The sequence below is a fragment of the Rhinoraja longicauda genome, chromosome 44 (genome assembly GCF_053455715.1).
Source record: "Rhinoraja longicauda isolate Sanriku21f chromosome 44, sRhiLon1.1, whole genome shotgun sequence".
Taxonomy (NCBI): domain Eukaryota; kingdom Metazoa; phylum Chordata; class Chondrichthyes; order Rajiformes; family Arhynchobatidae; genus Rhinoraja; species Rhinoraja longicauda.
The window spans coordinates 7,104,418-7,120,797 of NC_135996.1; the positions used below are offsets into that span (position 1 = coordinate 7,104,418).

General features: G+C 53.4%; 1 protein-coding gene across 1 annotated transcript in view; it reads left to right on the plus strand.

Moving 5' to 3' along the window:
• The window catches only part of LOC144612402 (small conductance calcium-activated potassium channel protein 2-like), a 75,512-nt gene that overhangs the window by 29,832 nt on the left and 29,300 nt on the right, over window positions 1-16,380 (plus strand). The window contains 2 exon segments of the mRNA XM_078432010.1: window positions 5,888-6,306; window positions 8,227-8,368. Of these exon segments, the coding sequence (XP_078288136.1) occupies window positions 5,888-6,306; window positions 8,227-8,368 (561 nt within the window).

Sequence of the window (16,380 nt, forward strand, 5' to 3'; positions counted from 1 at the left end):
GTCAGGCAGCATCTGTGGAGGAACATGGGATAGGTGACGTTTCACAGAGTGCTGGAGTAACTCAGCGGGTCAGGCAGCATCTGTGGAGAACATGGATAGATGACGTTTCACAGAGTGCTGGAGTAACTCAGCGGGTCAGGCAGCATCTGTGGAGAACATGGGATAGGTGACGTTTCACAGAGTGCTGGAGTAACTCAGCGGGTCAGGCAGCATCTGTGGAGAACATGATAGATGACGTTTCACAGAGTGCTGGAGTAACTTAGCGGGTCAGGCAGCATCTGTGGAGAACATGGGATAGGTGACGTTTCACAGAGTGCTGGAGTAACTCAGCGGGTCAGGCAGCATCTGTGGAGAACGTGGATAAGTGACGTTTCAAGTCAGGACCCTTCTTCAGACTGCTTGTGGTGGGAGGGAGAGAAGGGTGAGAGGGGTGAGGAGGAGAGAGTGAGACAATGAGGGGGGAAAAGAGGGGGAGGGGGTTAGGAGGGAGGGGGTGAAGTGGGGGAGAGGGGGAGGAGGAGAGGGGGAGGGGGGGAAGAATGCTTGTACCAAAACATAACATCAAATTCTGAGAACAAGGAACTGCAGATGCAGCTTCACAAACAAAACACACAAAGTGCTGAGTATCTCAGCGGGTCAGGCAGCATCTGTGGGGAACATGGATAGGTGACGTTTTACAGAGTGCTGGAGTAACTCAGCGGGTCAGGCAGCATCTGTGGGGAACATGGATAGGTGACGTTTTACAGAGTGCTGGAGTAACTCAGCGGGTCAGGCAGCATCTGTGGAGAGAAACAATGAGTGTCGTTTTGGGTCAAGACCCATCTTCAGACTTTTGCTGCCAGGGGACCCCGTGGGAACTGACACCATGACGAGATTACAGTCGTCACCGTTGACAACAGCAAGACAAGAGTCTTTCCTCTCAGCGGTCCGGACACAATCTCTTGGAAAGATCGCGGGAAACGGCTGGCAACTCTGGCAGGTTCCCAAGATCACACTTCAAACAAAATCAAGATGGACACGAAATGCTGGAGTAACTCAGTGGGTCAGGCAGTCGTTTCGGGGCGGACAAAATCAACCCTAGTTCAGACCAGGCAGCTTCTTCCCCCTTCATAACACAATCAAACGTACGACAGGCACTGGGCCTGTACTCGCTGGAGTTTAGAAGGACGAGGGAGGTCCTCATTGAAACGTACCGAATAATGAGCGGCCTGGATAGGGTGGGTGTGGAGAGGATGTTTCCACTAGTGGGAGAGTCTAGGACCAGAGGGCACAGCCTCAGTATTAAAGGACGTTCCTTTAGGAAGGCAGATGAGGAGGAATTTGTTTAGCCAGAGGGTGGTGAATCTGTGGAGAGTCGTTGCCGCAGACGGCTGTGGAGGCCACAAGTCGATGGGTATTTTTAAGGCAGAGACAGATAGATTATTGATTAGTACGGGTGTCAGGGGTTGTGGGGAGAAGGCAGGAGAGTGGGGTTGGGAGGGAGAGATAGATCAGCCATGATTGAATGGCGGAGTAGACTGGACGGGCGAATGGCCTAATTCTGCTCCTATGATACCTCCAATAGACACACAATGTTGGGAGTAACTCGGCGGGACAGGTTCTTGATTAGTACGGGGGATGTGGGGAGAAGGCAGGAGAATGGGGTTGAGAGGGAGAGATTCAGGCCCCATCAAGTCCACTCCACCATTCAATCGTGCCTGAGCCATCTCTCCCTCCTAACCCCATTCTCTGCCTCCTCGCCGTGACCCCTGGTTGTGGGCCACATCGCGTCCTCGGTGACTTTGGGCAGGGCGGGGTTAATGGGGCCCGTGGCGTGAGGAGGATCGCGGGCGGAGGGACGGAGGGACGGACGGACGGACGGACCACGCTGTGGAGATCGCCGTCCGCAGTGTTGTGTGCAGGAGGGAGAGCGAGACTCGCACTGCTCGTCACACGAGGCTCTCAGCTGCCTGCTCACTAAACCAATTAGCTGTCCCTGGACTTTGATGTTGTCTCCCAAGGCAACGTGAACAGCACTCGTTGCCACTCCACACTTGGGCAGCACTTCTACTCACACTCTCTCTCACACTCTCTCTCACACTCTCACTCTCTCTCTCCCTCTCTTACCCTCTCCATCCCTTTCTCTCTCTCTCTCTCTCCTTCTCTCTCTCCCTCTCTCCCCCTCTCTCTCTCTCTCTCCATCCCTCTTTCTCCATCACTCTCTCCATCCCTCTCTCTCTCTCTCCCTCTCCTTCCCTCCCTCCCTCGCCCTCTCTTACCCTCCATCCCTTTCTCTCTCTCTCTCCTTCTCTCTCTCCTCTCTCTCCCCTTCTCCCTCTCTATCCCTCCCTCTTTCTCCATCCCTCTCTCCATCCCTCTCTCCATACCCCTCTCTCTCTCTCTCTCTCTCTCTCCCTCCCTCTCCCTCTCTCTCTCCTCTCCCTCTCTCTCCCTCTCTTTCCCCTTCTCCCTCTCTATCCCTCCTCTCTATCCCTCCCTCTCTATCCTTCCCACTCTATCCCTCTCTCTCTCTCTCCATCCCTCTCTCCATCCCTCTCTCTCTCTCCCTCTCTCTCTCCCTCCCTCTCTCTCTCTATCCCTCCCTCTCTATCCCTCCCTCTCTCCCTCTCTCTCTCTCCCTCCCTCTCTCTCTCTATCCCTCCCTCTATCCTCTCTCTCTCTCTCTCACTCCATCCCTCTCTCTCTATCCCTCCCTCTCCCTCCCTCTCTCTCGCTCTCTCCATCTCTCGCTCTCCAGGTCTCACCCTCTCTCGTTTCTTCCCTCCCTCGTCCTCTCTCACCCCTCTCCGTCCCTCTCTCTCCATCCCTCTTTCTCCCTCCCTCTCTCTTGCTCTCTCCATCTCTCACTCTCCAGGTCTCGCCTCTCTCGTTCTCCCCCTCTCACTCCTTCACTCTCCCTCTCTCTGATACTGTGCAGAAACAGGCCCTTCGGCCCACCGGTCCGTGCCGAACAGCGATCCCGCACACATAACTCTACCTTCACGCACCGGGGACAATCTACATTTGCACCAAGCCAATTTAATCTGCAAAGCCTGCAAGTCTTTGGAGTGTGGGAGGAAACCGGAGCACACCCGGAGAAAACCCCACGTAGGTCGCGGGGAGAACGTGCAAACTCCGTACAGACAGTGCCCGTAGTCAGGATCGAACCCGGGTCTCTGGCGCCGTGAGGCAGCAACTCTAAAGTTCCTCCAGCACTTTGCATTCTTGGCAAGATTCCAGCATCTGCAGTTCTTTGTGACATCAATGTTTCCCTCTAACCGCAGATGCTGCCTGACCTGCTGAGTTTTTCCTGGATTTTCTGGGTTTTTTTTCTTCTTTTAGAGATTTTAAAAAACGATGAAGTTTTTTTGTACGCTGGTCTAATCTTTTGTTTACATCACTTTCTTACAAATCGGACGGGATATCTTGACGTTTGAAGTTCAGTCCAGCGTCGGGACGCCAGATTACTTCAGATGTGGAGCAATTAGTGCATTGGAAAGATTTAGCAAACATCTGGAAACATGGTGTATTCCAGCTACAGAGAACACAGAACCGCACACCACAGCAACCAGGCCCTTCGGCCCACAATATCCGTGTTGAGTATAGACGTTGGGACGTCATGTTGCAGCTGTATAAGACGTTTTGGTGAGGGCCGCATGTAGAGTATTGTGATCAGTTCTGGGCACCATGTTATTGGAAAGATATCGTCAAGCTGGAAAGGGTACAGAGAAGATTTACGAGGATGTTGCCAGGACCAGAAGGTTTGAGCTACAGGGAGAGGTTGATCAGGCTGGGACTCTATGCCTGGAGCGCAGGAGTAAGAGGGGGAGATCTTATAGATGTGTATAAGATCATAAGAGGAACAGATCGGGTAGAACGCACAGAGTCTCTTGGCCCCAGAGCAGGCTGGGACTCTATTCCCTGGAGCACAGGAAGATGAAGGGAGATCTTATCGAGGTGTATAAAATCATGAGAGGAATATTGCCCAGAATAGGTGAATCGAGGACCAGATGATGTAGGTTTAAGGTGAAGGGGAAAAGATTTAATAGGAATCTGAGGGGTAACTTTTTCACACAAAGGGTGGTGGGTGTATGGAACAAGCTGCCAGATGAGGTAGTTGAGGCTGGGACTATCCAACGTTTAAGAAACAGTTAGACAGATAACTGGGATAGGACAGGTTTGGTCATAAGGTCATAACTGATAGGAGTAGAATTAGGCCATTCGGCCCATCGAGTCTACTCCGCCATTCAATCATGGCTATCTATCTTTGGAGGGATCTGGGCCAAACGCGGGCAGGTGGGACTAGTGTTAATGGGGCATGTTGGCCGGCATGGGCAAGTTTTGGGCCGAAGGGGCCTGTTTCCATGCTGTTTGACTCTATGAGGATGTGATAGGGGCTATGTAAAGCCAAGTTGTTTTCCTTTCACACAAAGTATTAAAATCTTTGTTCGTAGCGTTGGGCAGCGGGTAGAACTGCTGTCAAACAGCCACAGCCGGACATAAAACAGCTTTTCTCGCTGTACTCAATAACCAAAAGTCCGTCGTCTCTTTTGTTTGCTCCGGTTTATTTCGCTCGCATGTTTAAACCGTAAATGTTGCATTCTTAATGGTTTTATGCTTTTTTCATAATTGTTTACTGTATGTTCGTGTTGTTACTTGCGAGCGGAGCACCAAGGCACATACTTGTATGTGTACATACTTGGCCAATAAACTTATTCGTTCATTCATCATTCATCAAATCTTTGTTCATAACGTGGGGCACTGGTAGAGTTGCTGCTCACGGGCTCAGAGACCCAGGTTCCATCCCGACTACACCAGTGCTTTGTATCTTGTTCTTTTTTTCTTGATTTAGAGAGGAATCTTATTGAAACATATGATTACTAGACCAAGTGACCTGTTGGGCCCAAACCTCTCCTGCTTGGTGCAGCACCCTCTCCTAACCCCCTCCCCTCATCCCCCCTTCCTCCCCCTGCACTCCCTCCTCACCCCCCCCCTCCCTCCTCCTCCTCCCCCCTCCCCTCCTTCCCCCTACTCCATCCCCCTCAGCCCCCCTTCCCTCCTCCCCCTCCTTCCTCCCCCCCACTCAACCCCCCTTATCCTCCCTCCTCCTCCCCCCCTCCCTCCAACACCCTCCCTCCCTCCCTATTGAACTTTAAAATGCGAATAACGTTAAAAATATAACGCCGATTTCAATGAAACTTCTTCCATTAGCACCAAAGGGACGACGGTGAGTAAGGTGGGCCTGGAATTGTCGCGTTATCGGTGTACCGTTTAGGTTGTGGTTCAGGAACAAACAAACAAACAAACGAGATTTTTAGTGTATAGATTAAGGAATCGGACACACTAGAGGTAGGAAACATGTTCCCGATGTTGGGGGGAGTCCAGAACCAGGTGTCACTCAGTTTAAGAATAAGGGGTCGGCCATTTAGAACGGAGATGAGGAAGAACCTTTTCACCCAGAGAGTTGTGAATCTGTGCAATTCTCTGCCTCAGAAGGCAGTGGAGGCCAATGCACTGGATGCTTAACTCTCTAGAGAGAGTTAGATAGAGCTCTTAAAGATAGCAGAGTCAAGGGATATAAGAAAATAACTGCAGATGCTGGTACAAATCGATTTATTCACAAAATGCTGGAGTAACTCAGCAGGTCAGGCAGCATCTCGGGAGAGAAGGAATGGGTGACGTTTCGGGTCGAGATGGATGTCACGGGAGATGGGGAGAAGGCAGGAGCGGGGTACGGATTGTGGATGATCAGCCGTGATCACGATGAGTGGCGGTGCTGGCCCCTGGTTCTGGACTCCCCCAACACCGGGGAACATGTTTGCTGCCTCCAGCGTTTCCTGCCCCTAGCGCGGCCTACTCCTGCACCTGTTGTCTGTTGACTCTTCACTCCCTTGGTCTTCCCTTGCAGCTCTTCATGATAGACAATGGGGCAGACGACTGGAGGATCGCCATGACGTACGAGCGCATCTTCCTCATCAGCATGGAGATGGTGGTGTGCGCCATCCACCCGGTGCCCGGAGACTACGTATTCCACTGGAAGGCGCGCCTGGCCTTCAACTACTCCCTGTCAGAGACCTGGGCGGACGTGGACATCATCCTCTCCATCCCCATGTTCCTGCGTCTCTACCTCATCGCCCGGGTGATGCTGCTCCACAGCAAGCTCTTCACGGACGCCTCGTCCCGTAGCATCGGCGCGCTCAACAAGATCAACTTCAACACCCGCTTCGTCATGAAGACCCTGATGACCATCTGCCCCGGCACCGTGCTCTTGGTCTTCAGCATCTCCCTGTGGATCATCGCCGCCTGGACCGTGCGCGTGTGCGAGAGGTGCGTGCGAGCCCGCGCCGACCGGCGAGCACCACGCACTCGCACCGTCCCACACAGCGATCAATGCACACTCACACCGTCCCACACAGCGATCCCCGCACACTCACACCGTCCCACACAGCGATCCCCGCACACTCACACCGTCCCACACAGCGATCCACACACACTCACACCGTCCCACACACACACACTCACACCGTCCCACACACACACACTCACACCGTCCCACACACACTCACACCGTCCCACACAGCGATCCCCGCACACTCACACCGTCCCACACAGCGATCCCCGCACACTCACACCGTCCCACACAGCGATCCACACACACTAACACCGTCCCACACACACACACACACACCGTCCCCCACAGCGATCAATGCACACTCACACCGTCCCACACAGCGATCCACATACACTCACACCGTCCCACACAGTGATCCCCGCACACTCACACCGTCCCACACAGTGATCCCACACAGCGATCCCACACAGCAATCCACACACACTCACACCGTCCCACACAGCGATCAATGCACACTCACACCGTCCCACACAGCGATCCCCGCACACTCACACAGTCCCACACAGCGATCAATGCACACTCACACCGTCCCACACAGCGGTCCCCGCACACTCACCATCCCACACAGCGATCCCCGCACACTCACACCGTCCCACACAGCGATCCACACACACTCACACCATCCCACACAGCGATCCCCGCACACTCACACCGTCCCACACACACACACTCACACCGTCCCACACAGCGATCCACACACACTCACACCGTCCCACACACACTCACACCGTCCCACGCAGCGATCCCCACACACTCACACCGTCCCACACAGCGATCCCCGCACACTCACACCGTCCCACACACACACACTCACACCGTCCCACACAGCGATCCCCACACACTCACACCGTCCCACACAGCGATCAATGCACACTCACACCGTCCCACACGGCGATCAATGCACACTCACACCGTCCCACACAGCGATCCACACACACTCACACCGTCCCACACAGCGATCCCCGCACACTCACACCGTCCCAGACAGCGATCAATGCACACTCACACCGTCCCACACAGCGATCCACAGACACACACACCATCACACACACACACACACACACACACACACAGTCTCACACACACACACCAGGGACACTGTTACATTAATACCTTGGACCATTGACCAGAGACCATCGCCGCCTGGACCGTGCGCGTGTGCGAGAGGTGCGTGCGAGCCCGAGCCGACCGGCGAGCACCGGGCACTAACACCGTCTCACACAGCGATCCCCGCACATTCACACCGTCCCACACACACTCACACCGTCCCACACAGCGATCAATGCACACTCACACCGTCCCACACACACTCACACCGTCCCACACAGCGATCCACACACACTCACACCATCCCACACAGCGATCCCCGCACACATAACACTATCCTACACCCACTAGGGACAATTTGTTTTGTTTTTTGGGTTTTTATTACATTTGCCCAGCCAATTAACCTACACACCTGTACGTCTTTGGAGTGTGGGAGGAAACCGAAGATCCCGGAGAAAACCCACGCTGGTCACAGGGAGAACGTACAAACTCCGTACAGACGGCGCCTGCAGTCAGGATCGAACCTGAGTCTCCGGCGCTGCATTCACTGTAAGGCAGCAACTCTACCGCTGCGCCACCGTGCCGCCCCCTGCCTCTAGACCTCTAGAGTCTAGGACTAGAGGTCACAGCCTCAGAATTAAAGGACGTTCCTTTAGGAAGGAGATGAGGAGGAGTTTCTTTGGTCAGAGGGTGGTGAATCTGTGGATAGAGTGGATGTGGAGAGGGGGTGTTTTGTGGTTGTTGGGATTGCCGTAACTCTGTCCCTCTTCTTTCCCTTCTACCTCAAGGTACCATGACAAGATAGATGTCACAAGCAACTTTCTGGGAGCAATGTGGCTAATCTCGATTACTTTTCTATCCATTGGATACGGAGATATGGTCCCCAATACCTACTGTGGGAAGGGAGTGTGTCTACTGACGGGCATCATGGTAAGTCCGTTCCAATTTACTGGGTTGATGTGACAATAGACAATAGACAATAGGTGCAGGAGGAGGCCATTCGGCCCTTTGAGCCAGCACCGCCATTCAATGTGATCATGGCTGATCATTCTCAATCAGTACCCCGTTCCTGCCTTCTCCCCATACCCCCTGACTCCACTATCCTTAAGAGCTCTATCTAGCTCTCTTTTAAATGCATTCAGAGAATTGGCCTCCATTGCCTTCTGAGGCAGAGAATTCCACAGATTCACAACTCTCTGTCTGAAAAAGTTTTTCCTCATCTCCGTTCTAAATGGCCTACCCCTTATTCTTAAACTGTGGCCCCTTGTTCTGGACTCCCCAACATTGGGAACATGTTTCCTGCCTCTAACGTGTCCAACCCCTTAATAATCTTATACGTTGCGATAAGATCTCCTCTCATCCTTCTAAATTCCAGTGTATACAAGCCTAGTCGCTCCAGTCTTTCAACATATGAAAGTCCCGCTATTCCTGGAATTAACCTAGTAAACCTACGCTGCACGCCCTCAATAGCAAGAATATCCTTCCTCAAATTTGGAGACCAAAACTGCACACAGTACTCCAGGTGCGGTCTCACTAGGGCCCTGTACAACTGCAGAAGGACCTCTTTGCTCCTATACTCAACTCCTCTTGTTATGAAGGCCAACATTCCATTGGCTTTCTTCACTGCCTGCTGTACCTGCATGCTTCCTTTCAGTGACTGATGCACTAGGACACCCAGATCTCGTTGTACGTCCCCTGTTCCTAACTTGACACCATTCAGATAATACTCTGCCTTCCTATTCTTACCACCAAAGTGGATAACATCACTCTTATCCACATTAAACTGCATCTGCCATGCATCCGCCCACTCACACAACCTGTCCAAGTCACCCTGCAACCTCATAGCATCTTCCTCACAGTTCACACTACCACCCAGCTTTGTATCATCTGCAAATTTGCTAATGTATCATCTGCAAATTTGCTAATGAATCATCTGCAAATTTGCAAATCTGCTGACATTGCACTTTCATATCCTGTCTTTATGTGCAGTTTTGGTCTCCAAATTTGAGGAAGGACATTCTTGCTATTGAGGGCGTGCAGCGTAGGTTCACCAGGTTAATCGCTGGGATGGCGGGACTGTCATATGTTGAAAGAATGGAGCGACTAGGCTTGTTTACACTGGAATTTAGAAGGATGAGAGGGGATCTTATTGAAACATGCAAGATTATTAAGGGATTGGACAGGAAACAGGTTCCCGATGTTGGGGGAGTCCATAGCCAGTGGCCACAGTTTGAGAATAAGGGGTCGGCCATTTAGAACGGGGATTGAGGAAGAACTTTTTCACCCAGAGAGTTGTGAATCTGTCACAGAATTCTCTGCCACAGAAGGCAGTGGAGGCCAATTCTCTGAATGCTTTCAAGAGAGAGTTAGATTTAGCTCTTAGGGCTAACGGAGTCAAGGGATATGGGGAGAAGGCAGGAACGGGGGTACTGATTGTGGATGATCAGCCATAATCACAGTGAATGGCGGTGCTGGCTCGAAGGACCGAATGGCCTACCCCTGCACCTATTGTCTATTGTCTTAGGTCAGAAGGAATAGAGAACGGTACAGCTCAGGAACAGGCCCTTCGGCCCACAATGTCTGTGCTGGCCATGATGCCAAGCTAAACCAAGTGCGCCTATTTTAGTATAGTTGATTCTAGTATAGTATAGTACCGCGGTTCTCAAGTCGGAGGAGTCGAATGAGGCCTTTTGGCCCATTGAGTCCAGAGAAACATTCTGCCCTTCGAGCCTGCACCGCCATTCAATATGATCATGGCTGATCATCCAACTCAGTATCCCGTACCTGCCTTCTCTCCATACCCCCTGATCCCTTTAGCCACAAGGGCCACATCTAACTCCCTCTTAAATATAGCCAATGAACTGGCCTCAACTACCTTCTGTGGCAGAGAATTCCACAGATTCACCACTTTGTGTGAAAAAAAACCTTCTCATCTCGGTCCTAAAAGACTTCCCCCTTATCCTTAAACTGTGACCCCTTGTTCTGGACTTCCCCAACATCGGGAACAATCTTCCCACATCTAGCCTGTCCAACACCTTAAGAATTTTGTAAGTTTCTATAAGATCCCCCCTCAATCTTCTAAATTCCAGCGAGTACAAGCCGAGTCTATCCAGTCTTTCTTCATATGAAAGTCCTGCCATCCCAGGGATCAATCTGGTGAACCTTCTCTGTTCTCCCTCTATGGCAAGAATGTCTTTCCTCAGATTAGGAGACCAAAACTGTACGCACATTCCACTCCGCCATTCAATCATGGCTGATCTCTCCCTCCTAATCCCACTTTCCTGCCTTCTCCCCATCGCCCTCGAGTCCCGTTCTAATCACGAATCTGTCTATCTCTGGCTAAAGAAATTCCTCCTCATCTCCATTCTTCATAAGTCACCATTCATGGGAAGGTCCTGCTACAAGCGGAGACGATCCCTGGAATGAGTGGGCGGTCACGGTGGCGCAGCGGTAGAGTTGCCACCTCACAGCGCTTGCAGCGCCGGAGACCCGGGTTCCATCCCGACCACGGGCGCCGTCTGTACGGAGTTTGTACGTTCTCCCCGTGACCCACGTGGGTTTTCTCCGAGATCTTCGGTTTCCTCCCACACTCCAAAGACGTGCAGGCTTGTTGGCTAATTGGCTTGGTGTATGTGTAAATTGTCCCTAGTGTGTGTGTGGGATAGTATTATTGTGCTGGGATCACTGGTCGACGCAGGTCACGGGGAGAACGTAAAAACTCTGTACAGACATCCCCCGTAGTCGGGATGGAACCCGGGTCACCGGCGCTGTGAGGCAGCAACTCTACCGCTGCACCACCGTGCCACCCTGGTCAGCGCACGACGAAGGCTTTTCACTGTACCTCAGTACACCTGACAATAGGGTTGCTAACTATCTCACTCCCAAATAAGGAACAAGGTGACGTCACCACCCCGCGCCCCACGTGACCTCACCCAGCCAGCGGCCACGTGCTCCCGCTCCACCAATAGTGGCCGCCCGGGCCGGGAGGTGTGTTGCTACGCAACCTCCGTTAGACGGCCTCCAGGCCTACACTGTCCGGGCCTACAGTGTACAGGCCTACAGTGTCCGGGCCTACACTGTCCGGGCCTACACTGTCCGGGCCTACAGTGTCCGGGCCTACTGTGTCCGGGCCAACAGCGTCCGGGCCTACAGCGTCCGGGCCTACAGCGTCCGGGCCTACATCGTCCGGGCCTACACTGCCCGGGACTTACAGTGTCCGGGCCTACAGTGTCCGGGCCTACAGTGTCCGGGCCGACAGTGTCTGGGCCTACATCGTCCAGGCCTACACTGCCCGGGACTTACAGTGTCCGGGCCTACAGTGTCCGGGCCTACATCGTCCGGGCCTACAGTGTCCGGGCCTACAGTGTCCGGGCCTACAGTGTCCGGGCCTACTGTGTCCGGGCCTACAGCGTCCGGGCCTACAGCGTCCGGGCCTACATCGTCCGGGCCTACACTGCCCGGGACTTACAGTGTCCGGTCCTACAGTGTCCGGGCCTACAGTGTCCGGGCCTGCAGTGTCCGGGCCTACAGTGTCCGGGCCTACAGTGTCCGGGCCAATATGGGACAGTTGGCAACCCTAAGGGACAATAAACTAAACTGAACTGAAACTAAAGCTGGCGGAACTTTTCCCCCGCACGGTTCTGGAAGGTTGTCTCGGAGCCAGAGGGAACTCCGGCTTTCCTGCAGACAGCTGATGGTCTCTGGTTTCTGGCCAAGGGGGGGTGGGGGGGGTCAGAGTGAGGCCAGACACAAATTGGAGGAACATCATCTCATATTTCATTTGGGCAGTTTACATCCCAGCAGTATGAACATTGACTTCTCTAACTTCACCTAGTCCTTGCTTTCTCTCTCTCTCCATCCCCTCTCCCTTCCCAGTTCTCCCACCAGTCCGACTACATTCTATCTCTGTCCCGCCCCCTCCCCTGACATCAGTCTGAAGAAGGGTCTCGACCCGAAACATCACCCATTCCTTCTTTCCACAGATGCTGCCTGACCCGCTGAGTTACTCCAGCACTCTGTGAAACGTCACCTATCCATGTTCTCCACAGATGCTGCCTGACCCGCTGAGTTACTCCGGCACTCTGTGAAACGTCACCTATCCATGTTCTCCACAGATGCTGCCTGACCCGCTGAGTTACGCCAGCACCTTGTGCCTGACTCTCTATACTGTCTCAGTGTACATTTCTCTTATTGTCACGTGTACCGAGGTACAGTGAAAAGCTTTTTCTTGCTCGCTACCCAGTCAGCGGAAAGACTATACATGATTACAATCGAGCCTTCTACAGTGCACAGGTACTGTCTGACCGGCTGAGTTGCTCTGGCTTTTTTGTGTCTGACTTCAGACAGACCTTCAAGGCAGCTGCCCTGGTAACCCACTCTGTCTGTGAGCCACTTTTAGCACAGAGCCTTGCCTGTCACGGGAGCTCGCGTGTGAGTTTATCGCGTAGGTTCACCAGGTTAATCCCCGGGATGGCGGGACTGACATATGATGAAAGGGTGGGTCGACCGGGCTTACATTCACTGGGAATTTCGAAGGGTGAGAGGGGATCTTGTAGAAACACATAAAATTCTTAAAGGATTGGACAGGCTAGACGCAGGAAAAATGTTCCCCATGTTGGGGGGATCAAACATCTATAGACTAAAAGTTTGTTTGTTTGTTTGTTCCTGAACTACAGCCAAACCGGTACACGATAGCGCGACAATTTTAGGCCCACCTTACTCACCATCGTCCCTTTGGTGCTAATGGAAGAAGTTTCATTGAAATCGGTGTTACATTTTTTAAGTTATTCACATTTTAAAGTTTAAATCTATCTCTTGGGGAGGGAGGGAGGGGGGGAGGAGGGAGGATAAGGGGGGGGTTGACGGTGATGGAGTGGGGGAAGGGGAAGGGGGGAGGGGAGGAAGAGGGGGGAGGAGGGAGGGGAGAGGGGGAGGGGGGAGGAGAGGGTGCTGCACCAATGCAGGAGTGGTTTGGGTCCCAACGGGTCCACCTGGTCTAGTATCTCATATATATCCAATACATCTCTGTAGGTAAATAACTGCAGATGCTGGTACAAATCGAAGGTATTACAAAATGCTGGAGTAACTCAGCGGGTCAGGCAGCATCGAGGAGAGAGGGAATGGTTGACCTCATCAGTCTGAAGAAGGGTCTCGACCCGAAACGTCACCCATTCCTTCTCTCCACAGATGCTGCCCGACCCGCTGAGTTACTCCAGCTTTTTGTGTCTAGAAAGGGAATAACGTTTAGTGCAAGGTTAAGCCAGCAAAGTCCGATCAAGGATAGTCCGAAGGTCACCAATGAGGTAGATGGGAGGTCAGGACCGCTGTCTAATTGGTGAGAGGACGGTTCAGTTGCCTGATAACAGCCGGGATGAAACTGCCCCTGAATCTCTCTAGTGTTTTCGCACTTCGGTACCTCTAGCTCGATGGGAGAGGGGAGAAGAGGGAGTGACCGGGGGTGAGACTGGTCCTTGATGATGCTGCTGGCCTTGCCGAGGCAGCGTGAGGTGTAGATGGGGGCGATGGAAGGGAGGTTTGTTTGTTTGTGCGTGCGTGATGGTCTGGGCTGCGTCCACAATCCATTGCAATGTCAGGTTCTATGTTGGAGAACACGAACCGGTGGAGTTCGAGGACTGACTGAGGGATTGTGTCGTGCGCACGGTGGCGCAGCGGGTAGAGCTGCTGCCTCACAGCGCCAGAGACCCGGGTTTAAGATCCCGACTGCGGGTGCTGTCTGTACGGAGTTTGCACGTTCTCCCCGTGACCGCATGGGTTTCCTCCGGGTGCTCCAGAAAGAGAGAGGGGGGGGAGGGGGAGGAGGGAGAGAAAAAGATTAGGAGGGGGAGAAAGACGGGGAGGGAGAGAGAGAGAGATAGAGAACGAGAGGGGATGGGGAGAGAGGGGATAAAGTGAGAGAGACAGATGGAGGGAGAGACGGAGGGAGAGAGAGAGAGAGAATGGGGTGAGGAAGAGAGCGAGGGAGAAAGAGAGAGAGAGCGAGACGGAGGGAGAGAGAGGGGGGAGGGAGAGAGGGGAGAGACGGTTAGAGAGAGAGAGAGATACACACACAGAGACAGAGAGAGAGGGAGGGAGGGAGAGAGAGAGAGGGGGAGGGAGAGAGAGGGAGAGTGAGGGGGAAAGAGAGAGGGGAGAGACGGAGGGAGCGGGGAGAGAGACTGGCGGCACGGTGGCGCAGCGGTAGAGTTGCCGCCTTACAGCGAATGCAGCGCCGGAGACTCAGGTTCGATCCTGACTTCGGGCGCCGTCTGTACGGAGTTTGTACGTTCTCCCCGTGACCTGCGTGGGTTTTCTCCGAGATCTTCGGTTTCCTCCCACACTCCAAAGACGTGCAGGTATGTAGGTTAATTGACTGGGTAAAATGTTTTTAAACAATTGTCCCTGGTGGGTGTAGGATAGTGTTAGTGTGCGGGGATCGCTGGGCGGCGCCGACCCGGTGGGCCGAAGGGCCTGTTTCTGCGCTGTAAATCTAAAAAAATCTAAAAAAGTGAGAGAGAGAGAGAGAGATGGAGGGAGAGACGGAGGGAGAGAGAGAGAGAGAGAGAGAGAAAGGGGTGAGGAAGAGAGAGAGGGAGAGAGAGAGAGAGAGAGAGAGAGAGAGAGAGAGAGAGAGAGAGAGAGAGAGAGAGAGAGAGAGAGAGAGAGAGAGAGAGAGAGAGAGAGAGAGGTAGAGAGAGAGAAGCAGAGAAAGAGAGGCAGAGGGAGAGGGGCAGAGAGAGAGAGAGGCAGAGAGGGAGAGAGGCAGAGAGAAAGGGGTGAGGAAGAGAGAGAGAGGGAGAGAGAGACGGAGGGAGAGAGAGAGGGGGGAGGGAGAGAGAGAGGGAGAGAGAGAGACGGAGGGAGAGAGAGAGGGGGGAGGGAGAGGGAGGGGAGAGACTGAGCTGGAGAAAGAGAGAGAGAGACACACACACACACACACACACACACACACACACACACACACACACACACACACACACACACACACACACACACACACACACACAGGGGGGAGAGAGAGGGAGGGAGGGAGAGAGAGACACACACACAGAGACAGAGAGAGAGGGAGGGAGAGAGAGAGAGAGTGAGGGGGAAAGAGAGTGGGGAGAGATGGAGGGAGCGGGGGAGAGAGAGAGAAACAGAGAGAGAGAGAGAGCAGACAGGCATCCCCACACTGGTATATTTGTAACGGCTGTGACCAGCTGTCCGAGGGTCTCGTGGGCACGGCAGCCGCTTCCAACCATCAAGCGTGGACAGTAACTTGAGCCTTGCTCCTTGATCCCCACAGACGCTAACCCCCCCCCCCTGCCCACGTACACTGGCCAAATCACACACACGCCACCACAATGGCAGACACAAAATGCTGGAGTAACTCAGCGGGTCAGGCAGCATCTCGGGAGAGAAGGAACGGCCGAGACCCGAAACGTCACCCATTCCTTCTCTCCCGAGATGCTGCCTGACCCGCTGAGTTACTCCGGCATTTTGTGTCTACCTTCGATTTGTACCAGCACCTGCAGTTTTTTCCCTCCACCCACAACACGATCAGCTATCGGCAACGGCGGTCCCTGCAGCGGGCAACACGACACGACACGACACGATTAAACTTTATTCCTTGTGTTACTGTGCGGGTTACTCTATTGATAGCAAGAGGATTTGAGTGTAGGAGCAAGGAGGTCCTACTGCAGTTGTACAGGGCCCTGGTGAGACCGCACCTGGAGTATTGTGCGCAGTTGTGGTCTCCTAATTTGAGGAAGGTAGTTGAGGCAGGGACTATCATACCATTTAAGAAACATTTAGGCAGGTGCGTGGATAGGACAGGTTTGCAGGGATATGGGCCAAACGCGGGCAGATGGGACTAGTGTAGATGGGGCATGTTGGCCGGTGTGGGCAAAGGTGGGACTAGTGTAGATGGGGCATGTTGGCCGGTGTGGGCAAAGGTGGGACTA